The sequence below is a fragment of the Pyxicephalus adspersus genome, chromosome 5 (genome assembly GCF_032062135.1).
Source record: "Pyxicephalus adspersus chromosome 5, UCB_Pads_2.0, whole genome shotgun sequence".
NCBI lineage: Eukaryota > Metazoa > Chordata > Amphibia > Anura > Pyxicephalidae > Pyxicephalus > Pyxicephalus adspersus.
The window spans coordinates 33,225,111-33,247,992 of record NC_092862.1 but is presented as its reverse complement, the minus strand read 5'-3'; the positions used below and the strand labels follow the sequence as shown (position 1 = coordinate 33,247,992).

The window sequence follows — 22,882 nt, the reverse complement described above, 5'->3', positions numbered from 1 at the left end:
TTTTTTATTTTAAATAGAGCCTGATTTATTAAAGCTCTCCAAGACTGGAGATGATACACTTTCATTAGTGCCTGGGTGATCCAAAAAATTAATGTGGAATGGAATGGATCTGGTCCAGGATTGAAAACGTTTGCAAAAAATAGCAAATGACTTTAGGAAACCATTCCAGGTCTGCTGGATCACCCAAGTTCACCAATGAAAGTGTATCCTCTCCATCCTTGCAGAGCTTTAATAAATCAGGCCCGTTGTCTCCATTGAATTTCCTCCAGTGTTCTGGTAGTAAATCTTATTATAAACAGGACAGTTAAAAAGAACTTTCTGTCAGGGTAGTGTGACATAAGACATTGCGGGGTTGCAGCTACATTAAAGTTAACCGTTACAAATTAAAGCTAACAGTGTCGTTAACAGTTAGGAATATGTCAGGGGGAGAGTGGGAATTTAAGGGGGATGATGATGAGTTCTGTTTTATCCAGGTTGAGTTTCAGAAATATGTCAGACATCCATGATGAGATGGCTGACAGGCAGAATGAGACCTTATCCAGGACTGAGGGAGACAGGTCAGGGGTGGATAGACAGATGGTACTGTAAGCCAAAGGAGGATATGAGACCACTGAGAGGGGTGTACAGAGAAAAGAGAACCGGTCCAAAGACTGACCCTTGGGGAACACCAACAGGGAGGAGAGTGGGTAAGGAGGAGTTACCATTACTGGTGAAAGAAACTTGAAAATAGCTGGTAGACAGGTATGGAAGCAAACCAAGTAGGTAGTTGGAATTAATGCCTACATTAATAAGTGACACCAAAGAGAGATAGAGAGGGACAACATCCAAGAGATGGGATAGAGGTGACACGAGAAAAAAAAAGATAGGTGACATCAGAACCTTACCATTTCTAGCTCACACTTAACAGTAAGTACATTTATAGCCCTTCTGCCCCATTACATTGGTGGTCATTGTAAAATAACTTGTTACATGATAGTATTTGACTATTTTTACAATTGTTTCAGTAGTAATTGTATGTGTCCCTATTACAAGTGTATGCCACCTTTGGATTGGTGGTCGGTATAAATGCATCTGTTACATTAGTTATCAATATAAATGCCCTATTACATTGGTGACATTGGTAGACCATAAAAATTACACTGTTGGAAGTCATTATTAATTTCCACATTACATTGGGGCTTTATTGGTTTATTGTTTTCGATACAATATAGCATAATAACAAATAACATACGTATAGAGACAAAAGGGTTCTATTACATTGGTGGTCAGTGAAGTGGCTCCAATCACTGCTTTTCAGTGGGAGGTGGCTCTATTACATTGGTGTAATTAGTTAAAGGGCCAATATTTGTTATTGTAAATCTTAATAGGGTCTTTGTTCATTGGTTATGCAACCTCTGCACCCAAAATATAAGGGTAATGTGAGATACAGTCCACAAACCCATAACCTTCAAACAGAAAGTACTCTGGCCTTCATCTGGAAACTAAGGTTCCTAGGCCCAGGGCCAAAAGTTCCGGTATTGCAAAAGTCAATCACTTTTGATCAAGGCCTGGTACAGAGACCCCGTACTAGTCCCCGTCCCCCCTGACATCAGCCCTGCTTGGTCCCTTTGTAGACTGTGGCATCCTTACTCTCTAAACCAGCATTAGTTTATGTTCTTCCAAGCTTTTGTTGTCGTGGGGTGGTTGCGCTGACCAATTCCAGTGAAAAAATGTTGGTGCTCCCATTTTCTAGATCTAGTTACTGATCTTCCTGTAATGCATGTTATTAGGGGTTAGTCCTGCTTAATGAATATTACTTATGTGGCTGAATTTTTAAAGCCTTGTGCCATCCATGTTCTTTAACACTTCCATGGCCTAATATCTATAACATGGTACAGCTTATATTGATGCAGCAGATTGGGATAATAAAGATGATATAGTCAGTATTCATTATCTGTCTATTTCCTATAAGCTGTACAAGGTTTTGGTATATCCAGTATACCCAATGGGTCATTTTACTGGTAGGCAACTTGTTTTCAGCAACCTGTAGCTACCTATAGTTAAAATATTAACAACTATATATATTATGAGATCAGCACTCTGGCCTTTGCAGCACTGGGTCCCAGGTTAGAATCCCAGCCAGGACACTATCTGCATGGAGTTTGCAGGTTCTCCTCGTGTTTGCGTGTGTTTCCCCTGGGTATACTGGTTTCCTTCCACATCCCAAAAAAACATGCTTAGGTTAATTGGCTCCTCCCAAAATTGACCATAGACTTTATTATATACATATGGCTATGGTAGGGACATTAGATTGTGAGCTCCTTTGAAGGACAGCTAGTGACATGACTATGGACTTGTACAATGACTATGTACTGTGCTGCGTAATATGATGGTGCTAAATAAATAATGTGTAATAATAATCTAAACATTACATTTGTCCTAAAGTTGTCCTCAATTATAGAATTTGTCAATTATGCATAGACCATAGAAAAATGGATTTCATTGTTAATTACTTAATTTATATATAAACAAACTTAAATGTTAGTATTTGATACAGTGTTTAGATTTTCTTACCATTCTTTGTTCTATGTAGTTTTCAATACATTATTGTATACCCAGTGCTGTCCAGCAGGGGGCACTGGTGCTTTGCCACTATGAGAGTAGGATTTTGAGTTTTCCCAAATTATTTAGAAGTGACAAGTAAGTTAAATTCTGTGTAAGTGATCCTAAGGATACAGATTGTATTTTAGCACTATGAATAATGACCATTTTAAAAAGGTAGCTTTTTTCTATCTTGTTATCTTTAGAAGCATTATGGAAATACTTGAAGTTGCATTTGAAATGTGCTTGAAATGCATGTGTGTGGTCTGCATAAGATAAAAAGAAATTAGGATGGTTCAATAATCCAATAGTGTCAGGGTGCCTCCACACATTTTAAAATGTGTGGTTGAGTAGACAGAAAATAGATTAAGAAACGCAATGAATTGCCCCTATTTTGCCTCTGATCCATAGAATATAAAGCAGAGCGCATGTCATTGATCGACCTCTATTGTGCATCAGTGAATAGAAGCCCAGCACTATCACAAGCCATTAATTGGATTTAGATGCAAAATTATATTGGATCACCCTCTATAAATGGAGCTTCACGCCATGGACATGTGAAGCGTATCAAGCTTTTTCAGTCTTAAAGCAAATTAGGGTAGTAACATTCTGCTGTCTTCCTGGGGGCAGATTCTCTGCAAATTGTACAGCCACTGCATTCATAAGGAAACATAGCTCTTTCTATTTTTTGTTTTTGTTTCTAATAATAATAATAATTAATAATAAACATTTTTTAAGAGAGATTAAAATGCATTTTAAAAGAGTTTTTGAGGTTTTATTGGAAAGAAGTAACTTTGTTATATTGTATGATACATAGTGCTGGCTGCTACACTGTATATGCTATGTTTTATGTTACATAGTTATGACCTTTGCTCTGTATATTTTTATATTGTACAATACATAGTCATGGGAGCTTCACTGTATGTGCTATACTTTGATACTATACTATGATACATAGTTCTGAAAGCTATATCATATATGCTGTTTTATATGGTACATAGTCCTAACTTCTACACTGTATATGCTATGTTGTAAGTCATATCTCTGCACTGTATATGTTATAATGTACAATGCATATTCATGATAGCCGCACTGTATATGCTGTACTTTATAATGCATAGTTCTTAAATGGATACTGTTATTGCTGTTTTGTAGGATACATAGTCCTGACCGCTATAATGTATTGTTCTTAATGACTGTTACATTTCATATAGTTCATAGTCCTGGCTGCTACTCTGTTAATGCTAAATTATACAATAGTATAATTGATGAAAGGCCAGTACCCTAAGTAATATAAATATAAGTTACTGAAGTAACTGTGCCGATCCTTTAAATTGTAAATAGACAAGGGAAAGGTAGAAAAATTGGCATCTCTTTATGGTAAACTTGATTAAAACTAGATAAAATCCTTTATTTAAGTCATATAAAATAATCCTACAAACATAACAGTACACACGAGTCATGCAAACACAATGTGTGTTTTAAGAAAGGATGTTCATCCAACACTAGATTTAAAGGTCAGAATAATTAGTACTGTCGGTCTCCCCCGACGCGTTTCTCCCCAATGGGCTACTTTTAGGGGACGAGACTCTACAATTCAATAGATCATGGTAAGTACACAAACTATAAACCATCAATAGAAATACATAATTATACAATAGTATAATATAAACCTGACCACTATGCTTTACCATTCTATATGACTGTCACACCGAACATACTATGTTCTTTAATACCTAATGCTGACTGCTGCTGTCCATATTCTATTTTCTACAATACATGGTCCTGACTGCTACACCATATATACTATATTGTATGATACTTAGTACTGACCACTGAACTCTATACAGCTTATAAAGCAGAATATCTCTTTGTTTAACCATTGATATGAGTTTGTTTGGCTTACCATATGCTTATTTATTTTATGCAAACCTGTACATTGCTCAGTTAGTACAAATGAATAGGCTTTTCTAAATGCTGACCTCCCCAGAGATGCTAACAGTAGGGTAATTGAAAGCAGCATGAAAAGGTGGCTAAGGGATATAGGATATAAGATACAAGAGTTTTTTTTATATAACATTTAAGTCTGTTTTCTCTTTCAATGATATACAAATCTTTGTGTGTTTGATGTTTAAATAATAGGCACAAATGTGATGCAAAACTTCTGAACATATTTTGGGAGAACTAGGTATTAATGTGGGTATTAATTAGTGGGATATGATTCAGTTTATTTACTTTTTTTTTTTTTTTGATCTAGCCCCATAACATAACTCTGCACATATCAGTAATGATAGTAAGCTATTCATGCCATTACCAGCACAAGGCAAGAACTGGATCAGTCTGCCTTGCTCCCAATGGACATCTGGACACCACAGGAAATCACTAATGTTGCCAAGAATATTCCACATTATGGTTATTTTGTGCCACAAAGCACTATTTTAAAAGTTATTTATTCAGTTCCTGGGCTTAACACCGGCCTTGGCACCAACACCTGCCCGGAGTCCATAGTTAAGGTGGATGGAAAGCAAATATTAAAACATTAACAGAAAAGTATATGAAAATAACTATTTAATGATTCTTTTTAGCAAGTTTATTAACAGTCACAGATAACTTTCTATCTAGTCTTTTATGCAAGTGCCATAAACTTCAACTATGTTTTCATCCACCTAGAACGTCAGCTCCCAGCACCACTTACATCCCTCCTAATGCTATAGGTTGAGTAGGAGGGCTAATGGCACCCCTTATCATGTCCTGCCTGGAGTACTTGGAACAACATCTACAATATCTTTCTGGGGTTAAAAGCGGCATGACTGCACCGCCATCCCAGGGTTGTATTCTTGTAGTATGACAACAGTGTTGGTAATTCTAAACCCTGCATACAACTTTGCTACTCTTTAACACCATAACTGGGGAACTGTTTTGGAATCATGGTAGGAGGCAAGTGTGTTGCATACAACCCCCCTACCAGTTTCTGTACCACCTTCCTAAAAAATCGCAGGTGTGTGCCCACACACCTGTTGCCCAGACTAAATATGGGCATACAAGCTGGTATACCAGATCTGCTAGGGTAATACCATATCATATATTCCTTTTTTAACCCTACCTTTTTCCAAAAAAAAAAAGGATAGCTCAGATACCATTGGTATTAGGAATTGCTTGACAAATTCTCAACTTCTCATTTTTATGATCCATTGTCTGTACTCATACTAATATTTAGAACATTTTTACTAAAGTTTACATTGTAAACTTTTCGTAGCCATAGTGGCAAAGCACTGTAATATGTATGAAGACACTGCTGGGAATCCAAGATAAATTGGGAATCATAAATAGATCACAAATATTTGAAATCATATATACAAATTCTGTTCATAGTTCTTGTCTTCTCAGTGAGATGTCTTTGTTTTTTTTTGTCCTGTGATCACTGTGTGTAGAATCCTTTTGTGTCAGTGCATTCTGTCATTTATCAGTAATATACATTGTTTTAGTATGTATCCTAATTGTTTTATATGTTAATTTTGGAAACCAAGATCCTTTACAAACTCCAATGTGCCAGCCAAGTAGAAACTGTACTTTGTCCTTAGAATGTCTCAAACTTGGATTATCTTTTCTCTAGCTGTCAGCATCTCTGCCATACAGAAAGATCTCAGCACTGCAATTTGCATCCTTACTATGTGCAACCCAACCTTCTGGCTAATCAAGAGTTTAAAAGGTGCATTAAGGTCCTCCAGAGAGCCCAGAAACAGCTCAAACTGAGCTGTACTTTTAAAATTATTCTGCTCAAAAATTAAAGCCTGTGAAAGAAAAGGAAGTAAAAAAAAAGAATACAGAGAAAAATATGTCTGTTTTTTTTTTGCTTTTAGTGTAAAAGGAAGGTAATGGGATTGTCAGGTCTTAAAGACGTCTCAAGCCTATTCATAACTAAACAGTGTCTGTCAAAAAGCCAGGTCATTTCAATTGATAGAAAAGCATGGGAAACTGGTATTGCCAAAAGATTCCTTGTTCAGTAGTGTTGAGAAGAGGGCACTCACGAAGCATGGTGATAGGTTACCAAGGTGATGTGGTGGGGAGACATTCATATATAGCTGCAGAGGGCACTTGTCCAGGGGATAGCTTATATATGTGAAAAGAGGATCTGAAAATGACTTTCCTCTTTGTAACTTCAAAGTAAAATTCTACTTTAAATATTTCAGTTTCCACAGCATAATGTAAAAGTTAAAGCTTCTTCTATCCCAGTGATTTCTATACATCCTCACGTTCTCCAAACAGTTCTAAACAATTCCACCATGACTTTTCATAGGATTGTGCATTGGGACCCTCAGCAAATTATTAAGCAATCGATCAAGAGCTGTCCACATTCATTTATGGTGATACACAATGAAAACTGTGGCTGCAGCTAAATACCTAATAGAATTTTCCTGCGGGTGTATGTTTGTGCTTTAGTTAGTTTTTCTTTTCTCCTTTTTATACAGGCTTGGTGGTGTAAATTACTTAATGTAGCCTTTGTGTATTGAAATCAGGTTTCTTTTTAATATTTTTCTTACAAATATAATCAGCCTGGACTCCACCAAAAAATTGGTAAAAAGATTTATTCTTAAAGTTAGTTATTTAGCTGAAAGCATTGTATATAACTGAAGGGCTGGAGAAGGTGGTTCTTGTATTGATTTGGAGACGTGTGCTGTTTAATCAGCCTGTGTCCTGTTTTCAGGTTCCAATGGAGCACTGGTTTGTTAAAATGTGGGAAAGTTAGATGTAATACTGTAATCCTGGGAAAACACTACAGACAGAAAGCTTTAGAAAAAAAAAGTGATGTGAGATTTATCACCTGGTTATGGCATTAGTTTCTTCCCCTAGGTGTCTTTCTGGTGCTTGTTCCATCTTTTTTCAGCATTACAGAACATCAGTAACTGAACTGTCCCACAGCCTATATTCCTAGAATTTCCATGGGAACGTAAATAGAAAGCTCTGAGATTAAGACACAGGATTAACATCACCTCTTCAAAGTTTACCAAAATATATTTAAAAGGGTTGTACTGTTCTTTTCTGACAAATGCACTCTACTGAAAATGCACATGTATTTCCATGTATTTTTAAATAGATCATGCTTTTAAGATTTTAAAATAATAAGTTCAAAAGATAATAGTTTATAAATTAAGGCCCATCCATGTTAAAAATATAAACGGAGAAAATTCTGTATGAATTTAGCTTAAGAATTTATATATATATATATATATATATGTATGTTTAGCTAGTATAAATCAGTAGAAGGTGTTTGTAATAAACAGTTTTTTCTCCCTATTTTTTATGAGATTAGTGTAATTTTTTTTATTATTATTAATAAAAATATTGAAATAGAAAAAAAAAACTGTTATAATGAATTGTTGGTTGTTTGTATTGTAGAAGACCTTGATGATCTTCGAATGGAAGGTGTTACCAGTGTTTTGCCATCTGGAAGTAAATTTAGCCAAGGACGTAGCACTTACACCACTGAACCTCAAGCGAAAGTCACACTCAATATCTGCTCTAGATGTGCAAGGTAAAGATGTCAGAGATTGGGATAACACAGAATATTGCACAGTCATGTAACCTGAATATTTTCACAATGGTATGTTATATTCATGTTATCATAATTTGCCTTCTGTTTAAGCTCTTTTTTGGTATGGAGGCTGCAAAATAAACCAGCGGACCGTGTCCCCTGTACAAATCCCAGGCTCGGGAAAGTGGGCGGGCTGTGTCTGGATACAACCTGTCCACTCTCCCATCGCAGGCTCAGATCTGCGATGGGAGAGTGGGCGGGGTTATGGCATCATGACGTCACTATGGGGGAGATTTTTCCCCCTTTAAGTGACACCCGGCTCCCCACGCATGTGCGATCCGAAGCCGGTAATTATGGTGGACTGTGGGACCTAAAAGTTTGGCAACCACTGGAATAAACAGTAAACACCACAAGTCAGTCCACCCAACATTGATGCAGAGGTTATCGTTGGACAGTGGTGATCTGCATGCTTCAGTGACTTTGAAGCTGACCCGGAAGTTCAGGCACAGAAGTCTTTTTCTGATGTTCTAAAAGAATTATAAGAGATTGATAGAAGTCATAATTACAGACATACATTTGAGACAGCATGACCCTATATTTTAATTTAGAAGCATTTTCCAATCAATTTTGTTTAATACACAAGAAACCCAAGAAAGGATTCCCAGTCTTGCTTGTTTTCTAAGGAAAGCAAAGAGCAGAAGCAGTTTGTATTGAGGTTTGGTTCACAGCATCCATAGAGGAGATATGAGTGACAGATTATTCACATCTTGTCTATGAAAAACATGTCTAAGAATAGTTAGATAAACTCCTTTCGGGAAGTTTTTCTCCAACCTTTTACACTTTCCTTCTCCTCTGAGGGTAAGGATCAAATCTGTTTGGTGGCACAAATGGCCAGTAGTGCACACGTGGTTAGATCGGGTGACCTCAAATCCAATCCAGGGTAGATTTTGTTACTTTTTACTTTTGGGCTCTTTGTAACCATTCCCTAGCTGCTGTCTATTAGAGAAATTCTAAAAATGTATGTGGATCATTGAGGACTAAACTTGAGGATACCTGGGGTAGATGCTTAAGAACAAATGATAGTACAATGTTTGTACTATTTCATGCCATAGAAGATGACAATTTAAGTATTGTATTGTTGAAACACAACAATATGGAGCACTGATTGATTAGTCCTCTAAATGGGCTTACCAGTAATGTAATTTTGCCTACAGCTATACTTTTCAAGCATTTAGAGTTTAGTTTAATGATAGGGGATTTCTAGGGTTGGGTGGGTGGAGAGACATGCTATTCTCAGGGGGCAGTCAGTCCATTAAAGTGCTCATCATTTTTTGTGTGTGTTACAGTTACAGAGTAAGTATGTCTATTGACTCCTTGTATATCAGGTGACATGCAATACTGAGCCCCATTCTACTATATCTCGGGCATGTCTACATGCTGTACACATTATCTGACACTTCACCCCAGGCATTGTTATGTACAAACCTGCAGTTTTCAAACATATTCTTTGCTACTGAATTTACCAAGAGGGGTTACAGAGATAAATGTGTTTTGTTAATGGTAGACAGCATGCTATCATCTTTAGATACACACATGCACTAAAATGCATTGGAAACATGAGTTACTGTAGGAGATGAATATGCTGTATTGCTGAGTTTGGAGAGTAAATAAAGTTGCCTGGAGTATTACAATTGTACAGGGTTTGACATTTATCCATGTATCTTCTGCTGCCATGTTTTCCGTTCTCAGTAAGACAAAAGCTATGTACACACACTAGGCGATTGTTGCCTGACACTAAGAGAATACATCAGCCCCCCAAAATAATGTTCAGACTGGCAGTGAGGTTGTGGTGTGGTCACCACTTACTTCCTCATGTCAGTGAACCACGGCTTCGGAGGAAATGATACCCTTGGCAGCCCCATAGGGAAAGATTGGGGGCTGAACTGGACATCAGTCATGTAATATACATTTGTACCAATTATAAGAACCTTTTTTCACCTTTTGCAATCTTTATTTTAGAATTTTTGGTTCTGTAAGTTGTAACCCAACATATAGAAAACTAATTTGTTTTCCTGCACTCCTATGGGCCTTACTTCATTGCTTTTTTAATTCTTAAAAAAGTATTATTACAAGTGAATGTTCCACAGAATACTATTTCCCAGAAAAGCTGATATGTTGTATTTTTTCAGTTTTAACGCTCCATTAGCAGACCGTATCAATGCCAGTCTCTACCAATCTCTACCAATGTTATATCAGCAATAGGTTAATATTGATTGGCTTTTCTGATAAACTTATAATCATAGGAAGCTTCAGCTTGTACTGGCTTATGTTCCTTCATTGGGTTATGGGGTTGACTGACTAACCCATGAATGGCCTCGCTAATATGCTGTGTGCACTGGACAAAAAAATACTACAGTTTTGCTGCGGGGTAATTTAACACCGCTCTGAAATTTGTTATAGAAAGTATTAATAATAAAATATTAGGCAGCTGTGTTGTAGTACATTCTTTATATTTAAGTATTTATTATTGTGTTTTAGAATATTTTAAATTAAACTTTGCAATTAAAAGTCCCATGTAATAGAAAAAATATAACTTCTTTTGCTTCTGGTAACCAAATGGTGAAGGATATTTGATGAAAATGAGCCTTTTAAAACTTTTGTCTAATACTATGTCACCCTCAAATCTGCTTATAATTTTCCTATGCAATGATAACAAACAAATGACCTCTTCTTCCTGCCTTTTCAGACTTCCAGTTCTATGCTGACAACGCTTATTAATCAGCTACAGAAATTTATTTTCCCCCCAGCATTGTTGGTTCCCAAAAGACTATTGTCCCCATTAGTGCATTTTACTTTGGGTAGTTTCTTAGGCACACATGTGTCATTACTTGTAAGCTCTGACAACACTGATTACACAAACATCAACCCTGGGAAAAGAAAGAAAAAATACTTTGCAAATATAGTACATTACACTTTTCTATTAGGACTCGATATATCATTGTTTTCAAAAACATTGGACAGTTTAGGGAGCGCAGCCTTTCTATTTACTTTAACGAAAGACAAAGCTTAGGTGCATTTAAAGTGGAAACCCAACCTAAATGTGAAAAACATTGCAAGCAGACAGGTTCTTTATTCTGCAATACAAAATAAAAATGCACCTGCCTGTTTGTAATCATTTAGGTAAACCCACCTCTTCTTGTGCCTGCAACTCTTCCTTGGTCCTCTTTCATGTTCAGTATGTTCAAACATTTTGTTTGGCCAATGCTCCCATTTCTTAAAAAAATAGGTTTAGTTCTACTTTAGGAGCAATAACCTGCGTAGTAATTTTTGACTCCATGGGAGGACTTGGGTGATCAAGCAAAAATAAATATAAGTTAAGTGTAAAAGTATTAGCTATAGAATTTTGCCTTTCTTGTGTTTCAGATTGCAAGGTGATAATCTGGCTCAGGGTGTGGAGGAGGCAGCCAAGGATTGCCCCTCTTCAGATAAAGCGGCAGCTAATGCAGGAGGTGAGTACAGTCTGCTTGAATATTTTTAAATGGAATGATGATCTCATAAATTTTGCATATTTTGCATTTGTGTCTATGTGTGTCTATATCTGAAAATTGATTTAAGTACAGTCCAATGTACATTGCTGGAGAGAAAGGCATCCAGTCAAAGGCTACCTATCCAGCAGGGTTTCAGTAGAAAGCAACACGTGAATTTATCATGAATATTCTCCATTGAAGTTGTCTGTTCTAATTACAAAGCAGCTACAATATGACCTTATCATTGCCATACCAATGTTTTCAAGTATAAAAAAAGAGCACATTAATAAACCAATAAAGCTGTGTGTCTTATACATGTATATCACATTCCAAGTGAAGTGCCATTCATTTCGATAAGTTAATAAGACAAAATATTTGGAGAAGAGCTTGGTCACATGACCTGTCATAGGATTTCCCTGTTCTCCAATTATGAAATTCCCTATGCAACTATATGCAGAGTGATATCTGTGGGACCCCACAGACACCTCACTCTGACCTACATTTTTTAATTGTCCTTTATAATGTAGGTGCCATATAGTATATTAGTGGTATATGGTTTGTACTCCTTGCCCCAAAAATACCCCTGAGAGATCCATTTAGGGAATCTGACATTCACCAATCATTCTCTGATAGAGGAGAATCCAGGTCTATGTGTTTTTGATTACAGTGATAATTCTTCAGTAGAGAATGTTCCATGAATACCAGATTTACTTTACTTTATATAAATTTCCAGAAACAATCTTTCGTGATCAATTCCAGTGGGAGTAGAACAAAAATAAGCACTGTACACCCAGCACTGTGAAGGTCTATGGAAAGGGGTCTTTTCCATACAAAGAGACAGTGGTCATCTTATCTTGGTTTTATAGTGATCTGCTGCAGTAAATTGCTAAATACCATCAGAGGAACCCTTGAATTAAATTTCAGGTCTCCAGGGAACCCCTGCTACAACTGATACATCTACAGATGTATACATCTACAATATAGTAGAAATAATTCCTTTTTCATTACTGGCCAGTGGGAAGAATGTAAACATTACAGATATCCATAATGATCATTGGTATCACTTAAAATGACCTGCAAGGCACAAATTGCTCATGGAACCCCTAGCAACCTCTGGAAGAATCCTGGTTGAGAAACACTGTGCTAGACTTTTGCCCGAGATAACCACGGTCATTTGTCTTGGGTGACAATCATCTTGTGTCTGTACATAGCTTTAGCCTAAACTCACAGATTACAAATGGAACATAGTGTTTCCACAAGGCTGATTAATGACTGCTCCCTAGTGCCTTCCACAGAAAACATAACTACATATTCTCTAATGTTTTACTACTAAAAGATAATGACAGTGAGACTAAGTGCTTTAACCACGTTCAGACAGATTTCTACCACAAAACAATCAAACGGATCAAGGTAACCTAACAGACTTCCTGTAATATATTATGTAAACCGATCATGATAGCGGTGGTGATACTTTGTCATTTCTTTAACCAAGACCCAGTTGCATTTGCTCAAAAAATGTTCTTTATATGCTGTAACAACAGCCATACTATCAGTCTATAACTGTAACTAAAATTGTCACCTGAAGTCCATAATCACCTTCTGCAACATTTTTAATGATCTTTAGCAAATCTAAACATGTCCTGTTTAGTACGTCGCATCTTTACAATGTAGTTATTGGAACACTTATGTTTGTTACTTGGAAAATCTGGGGGTTTTACAAATATGGAAGACGACGGATGACAGAAGACTGTCATTTAGACTGCATTCTGCACTTTAGCTAACTTACATATCCTCCAGGCATCAATTATATTCCAACAACGTTCAGGCTTAACCTGTGGTAATTCTTGGCATGGTGTATCAGCCTGCTTGTTTTCATCCTGATTAAATAAGATACACTGCTTCAGTACATGAAGACGTCACTCATCAAAATAGGTTCAGTGGCAGACAGGATAAAAAAACATATTACCTGTGTAACGCGAAACCCCCTCTTAAACCTGTTCGTATACATTTGGCAAGTAACAAGGGGGTTACATATTTCAGGAGATTAATTATTCTAAAGTAATTTTATGAACCTGATTTTTTTTGTTGTCTGCTTGGAACAGAATCATTGCCTGGAGCAGAAACCTTAATGGAGGATGATGAAGAATTTGAGAGCGCCTCTCAAGTGACAGGACCTGTAAGTAGATGAAATTACTCTGAGATTCATTAATTATCAGGAAAATGTCTTGGGATGGCCCAGCAATGTGCAAGAAATAAATGAATAGTGTATACGTGACATTATGTCATGTACAAATGTGATTGTGAGTTTAAAATATGTTGTCTAGCCATAATAGCTCTGATTTATTAAATCTCTCCATGACTGGAGAAGATAGACTATCATGGGAAAACTTGGGTGATCCAACAAACCTGGAATGGTAAAAAAATCTTAAAGAATCCTAAAAATCTTTTGCTATTATTTGGCAAATGTTTTCAGTCCTGGACCAGATCTTTTCCAGGTTTACTGAATCCCTTAAGTTCTGCCTTGAGAGTTTTCTATATTTTGGGAGGCTGTAGCCAAAGGTTTTATTTAGCACCTGAATTCAAAGTGCCTATGGTTTATTGACGTGTTTAGTTGCTAACTTGATATGCAGACTTTTCATATGCGATCAATCCTTTTCTTGGATCATTTACAATGTTGATGGAGTTTAGTTCTTACATCCTTATCTTGACTCTGACAGCTAAAATGCCTTTTTTTATTGACATTCAGGAGTATGGAAAGTGCAAGCAAAGTGTTTCTATACACTGCTTGGTAAAAGTCAATTTCATGTTTCTTTCCCCACTTCCACAATATTATGGTTAGTTGATGTTGAAATATCTTAAGAGGTACTAAGCCCTGCTGTTGTCTTTACCTAATTTGGATAAAGACCTTACTCTTTTACCATACCAAAATTAGTACATCAGCTAAATATGCATATGCAACCTTTATTTTTTTTCATGCAGTTGTTGTGGTGACTTCTATTCTGTTAGAGAATTCATAAACATTTTATTAGAATTGACAAAATCTCTAAAAGGCTTGTAAGTGTTTTACCCTTCAGAGTTTTTGAATGGTTTTGAATGGATATCCTTTAAGGCAGGCATATGAGAAACCTAAAAATATTTAAAAAAATCACCTGACAGCATAACTGTGATCACGTTTCCCATAACTTTCTTTTTCTCTTCATTCGTTTCACCTCCCAAAGCCCCACTCTGCATCTCCACTTGTCACATATAGATTGCAGTGTTCTCCCTAGAATTTTTTTTGGCTGGTTTGGAGGAAGCTGTAGGCGGGTGGCAGCCCCTGTATTGTGACCCAACTTTTCAGTAACATCCCCAAAACAGCCTAGTGGTTACTGGTAAAAAAAACGGGTGGGGCGCCCAGGTAAATGGGGCTAAAGAGAGAACACTGACTAATGATTGGAAGGGGAAGGAATTCCTCTTTTTATGCCAATATCTGCTTTGAGAAAGTCACCATTTGTAGTGATGTTTCAGGAGGACTCTGGGTGATAGAGAAGTTTCATAACACAAAAGCATAAATATATTTCAATGCTGCCCGATACCTTTTTCTTAGTTTAATCATTTTCGATTTCCCACAGCTTTTCTTAAAAATTCCAAGAAGTTTCTTGCATACCTCCAGTTCCAGTGGGGCAGAAACTGATGTTCTTGGTTGAACTTTGTCTATGAAGTAATGCTTGAAGTGTCAATATGATTTAAAAGCTAAAAATAATAGACATGCCAATTTGTGAGATGCAGGTGCTGTAAATAACAGATGTGAATGATTTTAGGGCTGATTGTTATAGAAAAGTGACACGTACAATTATCTGCTTGCAGTTATTGGTGTTAATTGTCTTAAAACATTTCATGTCCTTTGATGTCTGAAAATGAAATTGGAGCTCATATGCCATTTGACAGCAAATGACCTTGTCTAATGTGGTAATGATGTCCTCCATAGTGGCCGACACTGTAATTGGCGTTTGCTGGGGCAGTTGAGTTTTGTCATGTACTGGACAGGAGCTCTGCGTGTAGAAGACTCTGATTGTGAGAACAACCACTTAGAAGTGCTCAGTTGAACAGTTCAGCAGGTTAATGTTGGAATAGGAATCGGTGATTAGATCTCTAGGGATTTTCTCATGGCACTCTGTGACGTTCAACACGTCATTTTCCTTCCGCTGTGCCTCCTGCAATTAAACATTGTAATAGAACTAACATAACTAGGTAGAACATCCACCACCTTGATGGTTTTGTTAAAGATTATTATTGTCTACTTCCGTATCTAGCCAATTAGAAGCATGCAAAATGCATTTTTGGTGCTTGATATATCAGACCATTTTGAATTGGAACCAAATGTTAAACAGTATAGTGTTGGTGAGTGTTTTATTCAATTTCCTTAATTTAAATTCTAAAGATATTTGCTATATGTGCAATTGTAGCGGCTGCTGGTCATGTATGGTCTGGATCAAAGTTTGTTTGTTGACTATGTATGTTTTCTCCAAGTTTGTGCCTCTCCGAAAAATGTGTTCTTTATCTGTAATTGCGCCTGAAAAATATCCATGCATATACTGGTAAATAAGGTTATCTAGGCACTCCTGTGCCTTCAGGCTTATAGCTTGTATGTTCATTTTGAGCTGACTTCGGCTTCTAGTCCTAGCTGTAGCAGACAAATGCAGAAAAATAGGGCAAGCATATGAAGTCAATGAATATATTGTAACAGGTGAGTGATAAACCCAAGACTAGTTCTGCAAAGCAAAAAAATGACAATTTTAATTGTCCTTAATTATTCTACTGCAGAGGACCATTGAAAACAAATAGGAGAGGCACAATTTTCCTTTGGTGCATACATGAAAATATCAATATAAAACCAATTATGACCACACTTGACTGTTATATTATACAATTGAGAGTTATTCCTATCTTACTGCATATTTTGATCTTTTTTTCTAATCAGCAATATAATTTATTTTTTGCAAAAAGTTTACAGTAATTTTGTCTACAAATTTCTTCTGCAGTTTAATCTACTGCCAATATAGAAATACTACTGCATGGCAGTTATAGAAAAGTCTCGGACTGAACTGTTATAATTTCTCTCAAGAGACAAACTTTGATGTGACAAAGGGCTGACATTTCATCCAGTGTTGCTTTTACAGGCTGTAGATTAAGATATAGCACAGTGAACTGACATAATGAAATGTGACATGTTAATCTGTGGAATGCAGATGTATGGGCTGTGACATATGAGCCCACTTAAGTGTCACAGCTTCAGCATGGGAATATCCGAAATATCAGGTTTGCTTAAAGGCAAAAACGAAAATTGAATTTCTGTTTTTTTCAGAAAGAAATTTAGTATAGCGAGGGAATCTTTAAAATTGAGTTGTTGGTTTTTAAATATGTATGTTCTTCGGGTGGTAATAACAATAGGTCCTCATTAAAATAATGGAAATATGTCTTTATCCACTGGACCATTCATGCCTCGTAATGCTATATTGGTACTTTGTGTGATTGTTTATGCTTTGGTACAAAGATGCACCATCGATTTAAAATAAAAGATTAGAAAAGTGCCTACTTCACCTAAATAATAGGTCATTTCAAGCAGGGATGACAGTGAGATTTGCTAGGATTAGAAGGAAGATGTAATTTCCTTGTTCTGGAAAGTAACACATTATTTATCAAGTCAAACCTATGATTTGTGTATATAATGTAAAATAAACCAATGTTCCTGCATGTGGCTAATGAGATGATCATCATAGGTCTACTGTAACACTTACAGACTTCAGGGGAAACCCATCCTTCCGACAATTACAGATCTAAATATTTGGAACACAGAGGAGACTTCTCTTTGTTTTCTTGGCTTGATTGTTTACTGTAAATAATGTGACCGCAACTTTGTTTATGAAAATGAATACATGCTTGCTATGAGAAAGTAATAAAATTATTGTTTTATGTCTGAGGTGTTCTTAAATGAATGACGATAGAGCAATTATGATTTAAATATCAATGTGAACACCATATAGCATGAATTTATGGATTTAGCTTTCCTGGGCCAGGAATTAAAGGGGCATTCTACTGCTGGATTAGTCTTGCTCTGTTTTCCTCTATTAGTTTCTTTGTATGTATATATATATATATATATATATAAGTCCCTGGTCCAGCACCAGTACTCACCAAATGCCAGTACCCCAATCTAACACCTCCAGTCTTCACCTATAGCAAGTCCCCGCTCAGTCTCGGGAGACGGGCTTCGTTTCCCAGGACACGGTTACCCCTAGGACTTAGTGCTCAAGCATGGGATCTGGGGAAGGGCTGGGAGAGGACCGGGAGCTCACAGATAAAGCAGTACGGGGTTCCTAAAAAGGCAAATCCAGAATACTAAACCAAAGGCAATACATGAGTGATCAGTTGACCAGATGAGGTATCCGAGGGGAAACACAAAGCCAGGGTCGGGTTTAGCAGGCAAAAGGCCTGTCCAGGCTGCGTACATTCTAAGAAACAAGCAAAGTCTGCAACAGTAAATCAAACTAATTCATACACCAGGTCAGCCTAGCTTAATGCTATAACAGGCACAGGTTACTGGAAGCAGAAAGGCTATAAAGACCCAGCAGCCAATGGCAGCGCAGGACTGGGATCAGGACTACTCTGCAGTAGTACCAGCAAAATTCTAAATTCCTGTCAAGTGCACAGAGTTTCAGAGCAGGAGATTTTGAGAGACCGCTCACAGCCAAAGGGAAACCGGATGACACAGACTGCAGAGCTGAGGACTGACCGCTGTTTGCCTGATCTGCTGCAAGTGACACAGATGAAGAGAAAAAACGGGGCGCATTGTCTTGCAGTGGCCTACAGCACAGGATCGCCAGCCAGATAATTGTCTCCTAATATCCTAATATATTTATATATATATATATATATATATATATATATATATGTTTATTATGGAAAATCTTGGTTTCTGAAAATGCTAGTTATCTGAATGGTAATCTGAATTAGCATGCATCACATAAAATCAAAGTGAAATAAAAACAAATATTGGCATACCATTTCCGGGTCAGTAACTCAAATTATTGAACCTTTACAATTGACATGACTGTCAGAAGATAGTATCTTAGTAAAGCTGTCCTCTCATATTACTTTAATAATTAAATAAAATGCTCTTCTTACTTGGAATTTGCAGGGAATTGCAAGGTTTGCAGGGAAAATGTTGGATTTAATCTAAAGAAGATATATTTCTGATAATTGCATATCATATACTTAAAAGACTTACCAAATGCTAAATAATTATACAGATGAGAGTTTTCGGGATTTAGGTACCTGCCAAAATGATCTCAATTTCATCAAATCTTGATAAGTAAAAACAGTCCCATATAACAAAAAAATTTAGGTTACACTTCCCTCATTGTTTTCAACAATCAAGATTATTGATGGAGATGTGTTTAATGGCATCCTTTTAAGAGTGTAAATGGAGTCAGATGTTCTAGTCAATTTAGTTTCACTTGACATGCCACATTAACAAAAATCACGCAAATTTGATCACAAAAGATTTTTATTCAAGTGCAAAATTTCCTGACCAAAAAAGAAGTAAGGAACTCCTAGAAGAAGAGTAATCGAATCTCATAAGGAAAGCATTTAAAAAAGCTTGTACCCTCATCAGTTAAAGAGAAGTGATTAGTTTCCAAATGGAAGAAAATCAGCATCATTTCTGCTTTCTCTAAAAGATGAATGCAAGAACACTCCAAACAATTTTTAATCACATGCCTAGAATTTCAGACATCTCTAATCCTTGATAAATTTAGTCTAACATGACAAAACACTGAACAAATGTAGTTTTTTCAAACAAGAGATTATCTATAATGCATATATACAGAAAATTACTTTCATTTGAAATGTTTGTAACATATATATGAAATGTGCATTTGTAGATCTCAATTTACTTCTGAAAAAGTGGACTATGTCTACGAAACGCGAGTATTACAATTGAGATCCATCATCATAATTTTTAATGTTTTTACTAATATTTTTGTTAAAGGATAATAAATATCATGTTTTTAGCATACATATATTGTAATGTTTTTGTGGAATTTCTGCCTTGAAAGTTCCATAAATGTTTTTTCTCTGTTTTCAACGGTTGATGGTCTAAAGTAGACTGGGGTATGGCATTGGATCTTAGTTTTATGGTTGTTATGAACATTCTTTTTATTGATATAATCACAAAATATTTCACAATAGTAAAATCTTCATCTCCAACCTACAGACCTAAAATAATAATAATAGGCATATTAAAAGTCTGCATGGGGGGAGATAATTGTGGAATCTCCAGGAGAAACTTTTTCTTTCACCCGAAAAGTTGGCTTTTTTCATTTCGATGCCCCCAACACTCAGAATACCAACTGCCAGTGGATGGACAACTCTTTAAAACAAGCCAGCCCCAGGACAATGTCACTGTCCTAACCATCAAGTCATCCGTGGTCCAGACTTTATTTTGGTGATACAGAAGGCATCCCCACTAAATCCAGCTTCATAAACCAATACTACACAATTTATGAGTTGACAATGATACATTTGTCAAAACAAACAAGCAAATGCATATTTATACCATTTAGTGCCACAATGGCTCGATCTACCCTTGTTTGCACAGATCATACAGCAGAATATTTACAAAAATCACTCTGTGAGGAAGAACTGAAGAGGCAATAGGACACAAAAGTGAAGTTTTTAAAGCTGTACATGTCATGATTGTTTGTTTTGACAATCCAATGTGTAGTTCTTGTCATTTGTATTTTTAGTAGATTTTGTTAGTAGATTTACAAAGAAGCGATTGGCTGGTATTCCAGACCCAAATGGAAGTAGGGATTGTCTAGACCACATCAATTTTCCATGTCTTGCAAACGATCATATTTTGTTCCTAAATATAGATATAACTAGGGTATAACAAAAAAACATCACCAGTAACCTATTTCATCATTTGTAAATACGGTGGAAAACATCTTGTGAATATCTCCCAAAAATAATGTAGGAAGTTGGAAAAATAATTGTATTTTCATTCATTGGGCTTGATTTAAAGCTGTCCAAGACTGGAAAATATTGTCTATTATAGGTGAACCTGAGTGATCCAGCAAACTTGAAATGGGTTTCTTTTCATAATTTCCTATTTGCCAAATGTTTTCAATCCTTGACCAATCAATCCATTTTAGGTTTGATGTATCACCCATAATGATAGTTTATCTTCCCTAGTCCTGGAGAGCTTTAATAAATCAGGCCCATTAAGAATTAATAAAGAAAATAAAGTATTTTCTCTCTTTGTGTGTTGTTATCATATGAATAGTCTAAAGAAACTGACATCTGTATTCCAATGTTTTACCTTCATAAATGGACCTTATACAGGGTAATTCCATAAAATGTACACAATCATCCCAATAAGCCTCAGATTATGGTTGACAAGCAATGCTGACATCACAAGAAATTTATCTGGTATTCTCTATGTCAAGAAAGTCATCCATGCTAATGAAACAATAACCCCTATGTAATCAGCCTTATAATATTTTAGTTTTATGCTTTAGTAGTTGGTCAGTGTGTCTAAAGATGACTGTAAAGTTCAATAGGCATCAGATTTGAACACATTTTCTACTATGTAATCTAAAATACCTGGTCACAGGTAGCCTGATGGGAATGTTTGTGATGAGGGATTTAACTTAATAATCAGTGTCAGCATAGTCCCCTGAAGAGGGAGTGCCAAAAGCATTGTTTCATTACAAGAAAAAGGTGTACAAATGCACAGCACTACATAAAAAAAAATAAAAAAAATAAAAAATGTGATTGTGATTCAACATAAATTGTATCCTTTTGATCCATCCAAAAAGCCAAAGCAAGTAGTTGAGATCCCAACTAATAACTGCTTGCACTGGCATTTTCCATTTCATGTTGTCCAAAATATCTAAGCTGTTAAGTTGTGTAAATTATATTTAACAATCCACTCTTGTAGTTATGCAGCATACTTAAACAGCACAAAGTTTGCTCACACGTTGAGTGGTAAAATTAATAGGGACATAAAAAAATAATTTGAATTACATGACACATAGCTGACCTTTTGGTTTGGCACACTGCTTCCACCCCCATGAATAAACTACCCCAAATGAGTCCATATGATCGGATACTTTTTACAGCTGAGGTACAACATCCCATTTCCAGAATGGAAAGAAACCTGAAACGGCAGGTGTTCATTTGAATCCTAATGCCTATCAAAATTTTGAACCGTCAAATTTAAGTATAGAACTGAATAAAGCAGCATTGGCAGTTGTCACAGTTCAGTAAAACCTCTGCTTAAGGAAACTTCAGTATTTAGATCAAGACAATATTTTTGCAACCTGACCGAGAACATAATGCCAGTGTAGCAGCTTTACGACTTCTAAAACCTGACCTTGTTTTTGGAAGTAATTCAAGTTTATTTTTGCTATTCTTGTTTAGAAAACATTACTTACATACTTGTGATGCAAAAAATACATTTGAGTATGAAATATTAAAAAAATGATCAAAAGGTTTGCTAAACATTTTGTGGACCACCACCTATTGTGATGTTTTTTTAGTGTTTTATGGAATAAGCCAAAATTATTTCCCATTTTTTGTTCCATCAAATGCATCATTTCCTAGGAAATGATTGGCCTGCATACTTGTTGAATTGCATTGTTGCATTTGATGCATTGGACCTGATTTATTAAAGCTCTCCAAGATTGTAGAGGATACACTTTCATCAATGAAGCTGGATGACACAGCAAATCTGGAATTGATCTGGTCCAGGGCTGAAAACATTTGCTAACAAATGGAAAATGACTTTTAAGAAATCCATTCCAGGTTTGCTGGATCACCCAGCTTCACTGATGAAAGTGTATCCCCTCCAGTCTTGGAGAGGTTTAATAAATTAGGCCCATTATATTTAATACATGAACAACTGTTGTGTATATACATCATCTTCCACATTCATTCTTCATCTGTATCTTTAACATTGTTTGGTACTGTGGGTACTATGTATTACCTATAAACAGCATAGAAGAAAGTGGTGATAATGTATAAATTATTATTATAAACAATAATAATACAAAAGCAGACCACAAACCTAGAATGTCCTAATATAGAGATCTGGCCACTGCAACCTAGTACCCCTCCAATCCTCTTTGGCAGTTGTGTCCTCTCCTTTCTACCTACAAAAAAGCCAGGTAACCAGGAAGCAAGGCTCCCATTGGAACTG

General features: G+C 36.2%; 1 protein-coding gene across 1 annotated transcript in view; it reads left to right on the top strand.

Moving 5' to 3' along the window:
* The window catches only part of C5H8orf34 (chromosome 5 C8orf34 homolog), a 126,575-nt gene that overhangs the window by 67,112 nt on the left and 36,581 nt on the right, over window positions 1-22,882 (top strand). Inside the window, exons 8-10 of the mRNA XM_072411079.1 lie at window positions 7,978-8,113; window positions 11,537-11,622; window positions 13,743-13,816. Coding sequence (XP_072267180.1) covers window positions 7,978-8,113; window positions 11,537-11,622; window positions 13,743-13,816 — 296 coding nt within the window. The remainder of the gene's footprint in view (window positions 1-7,977; window positions 8,114-11,536; window positions 11,623-13,742; window positions 13,817-22,882) is intronic.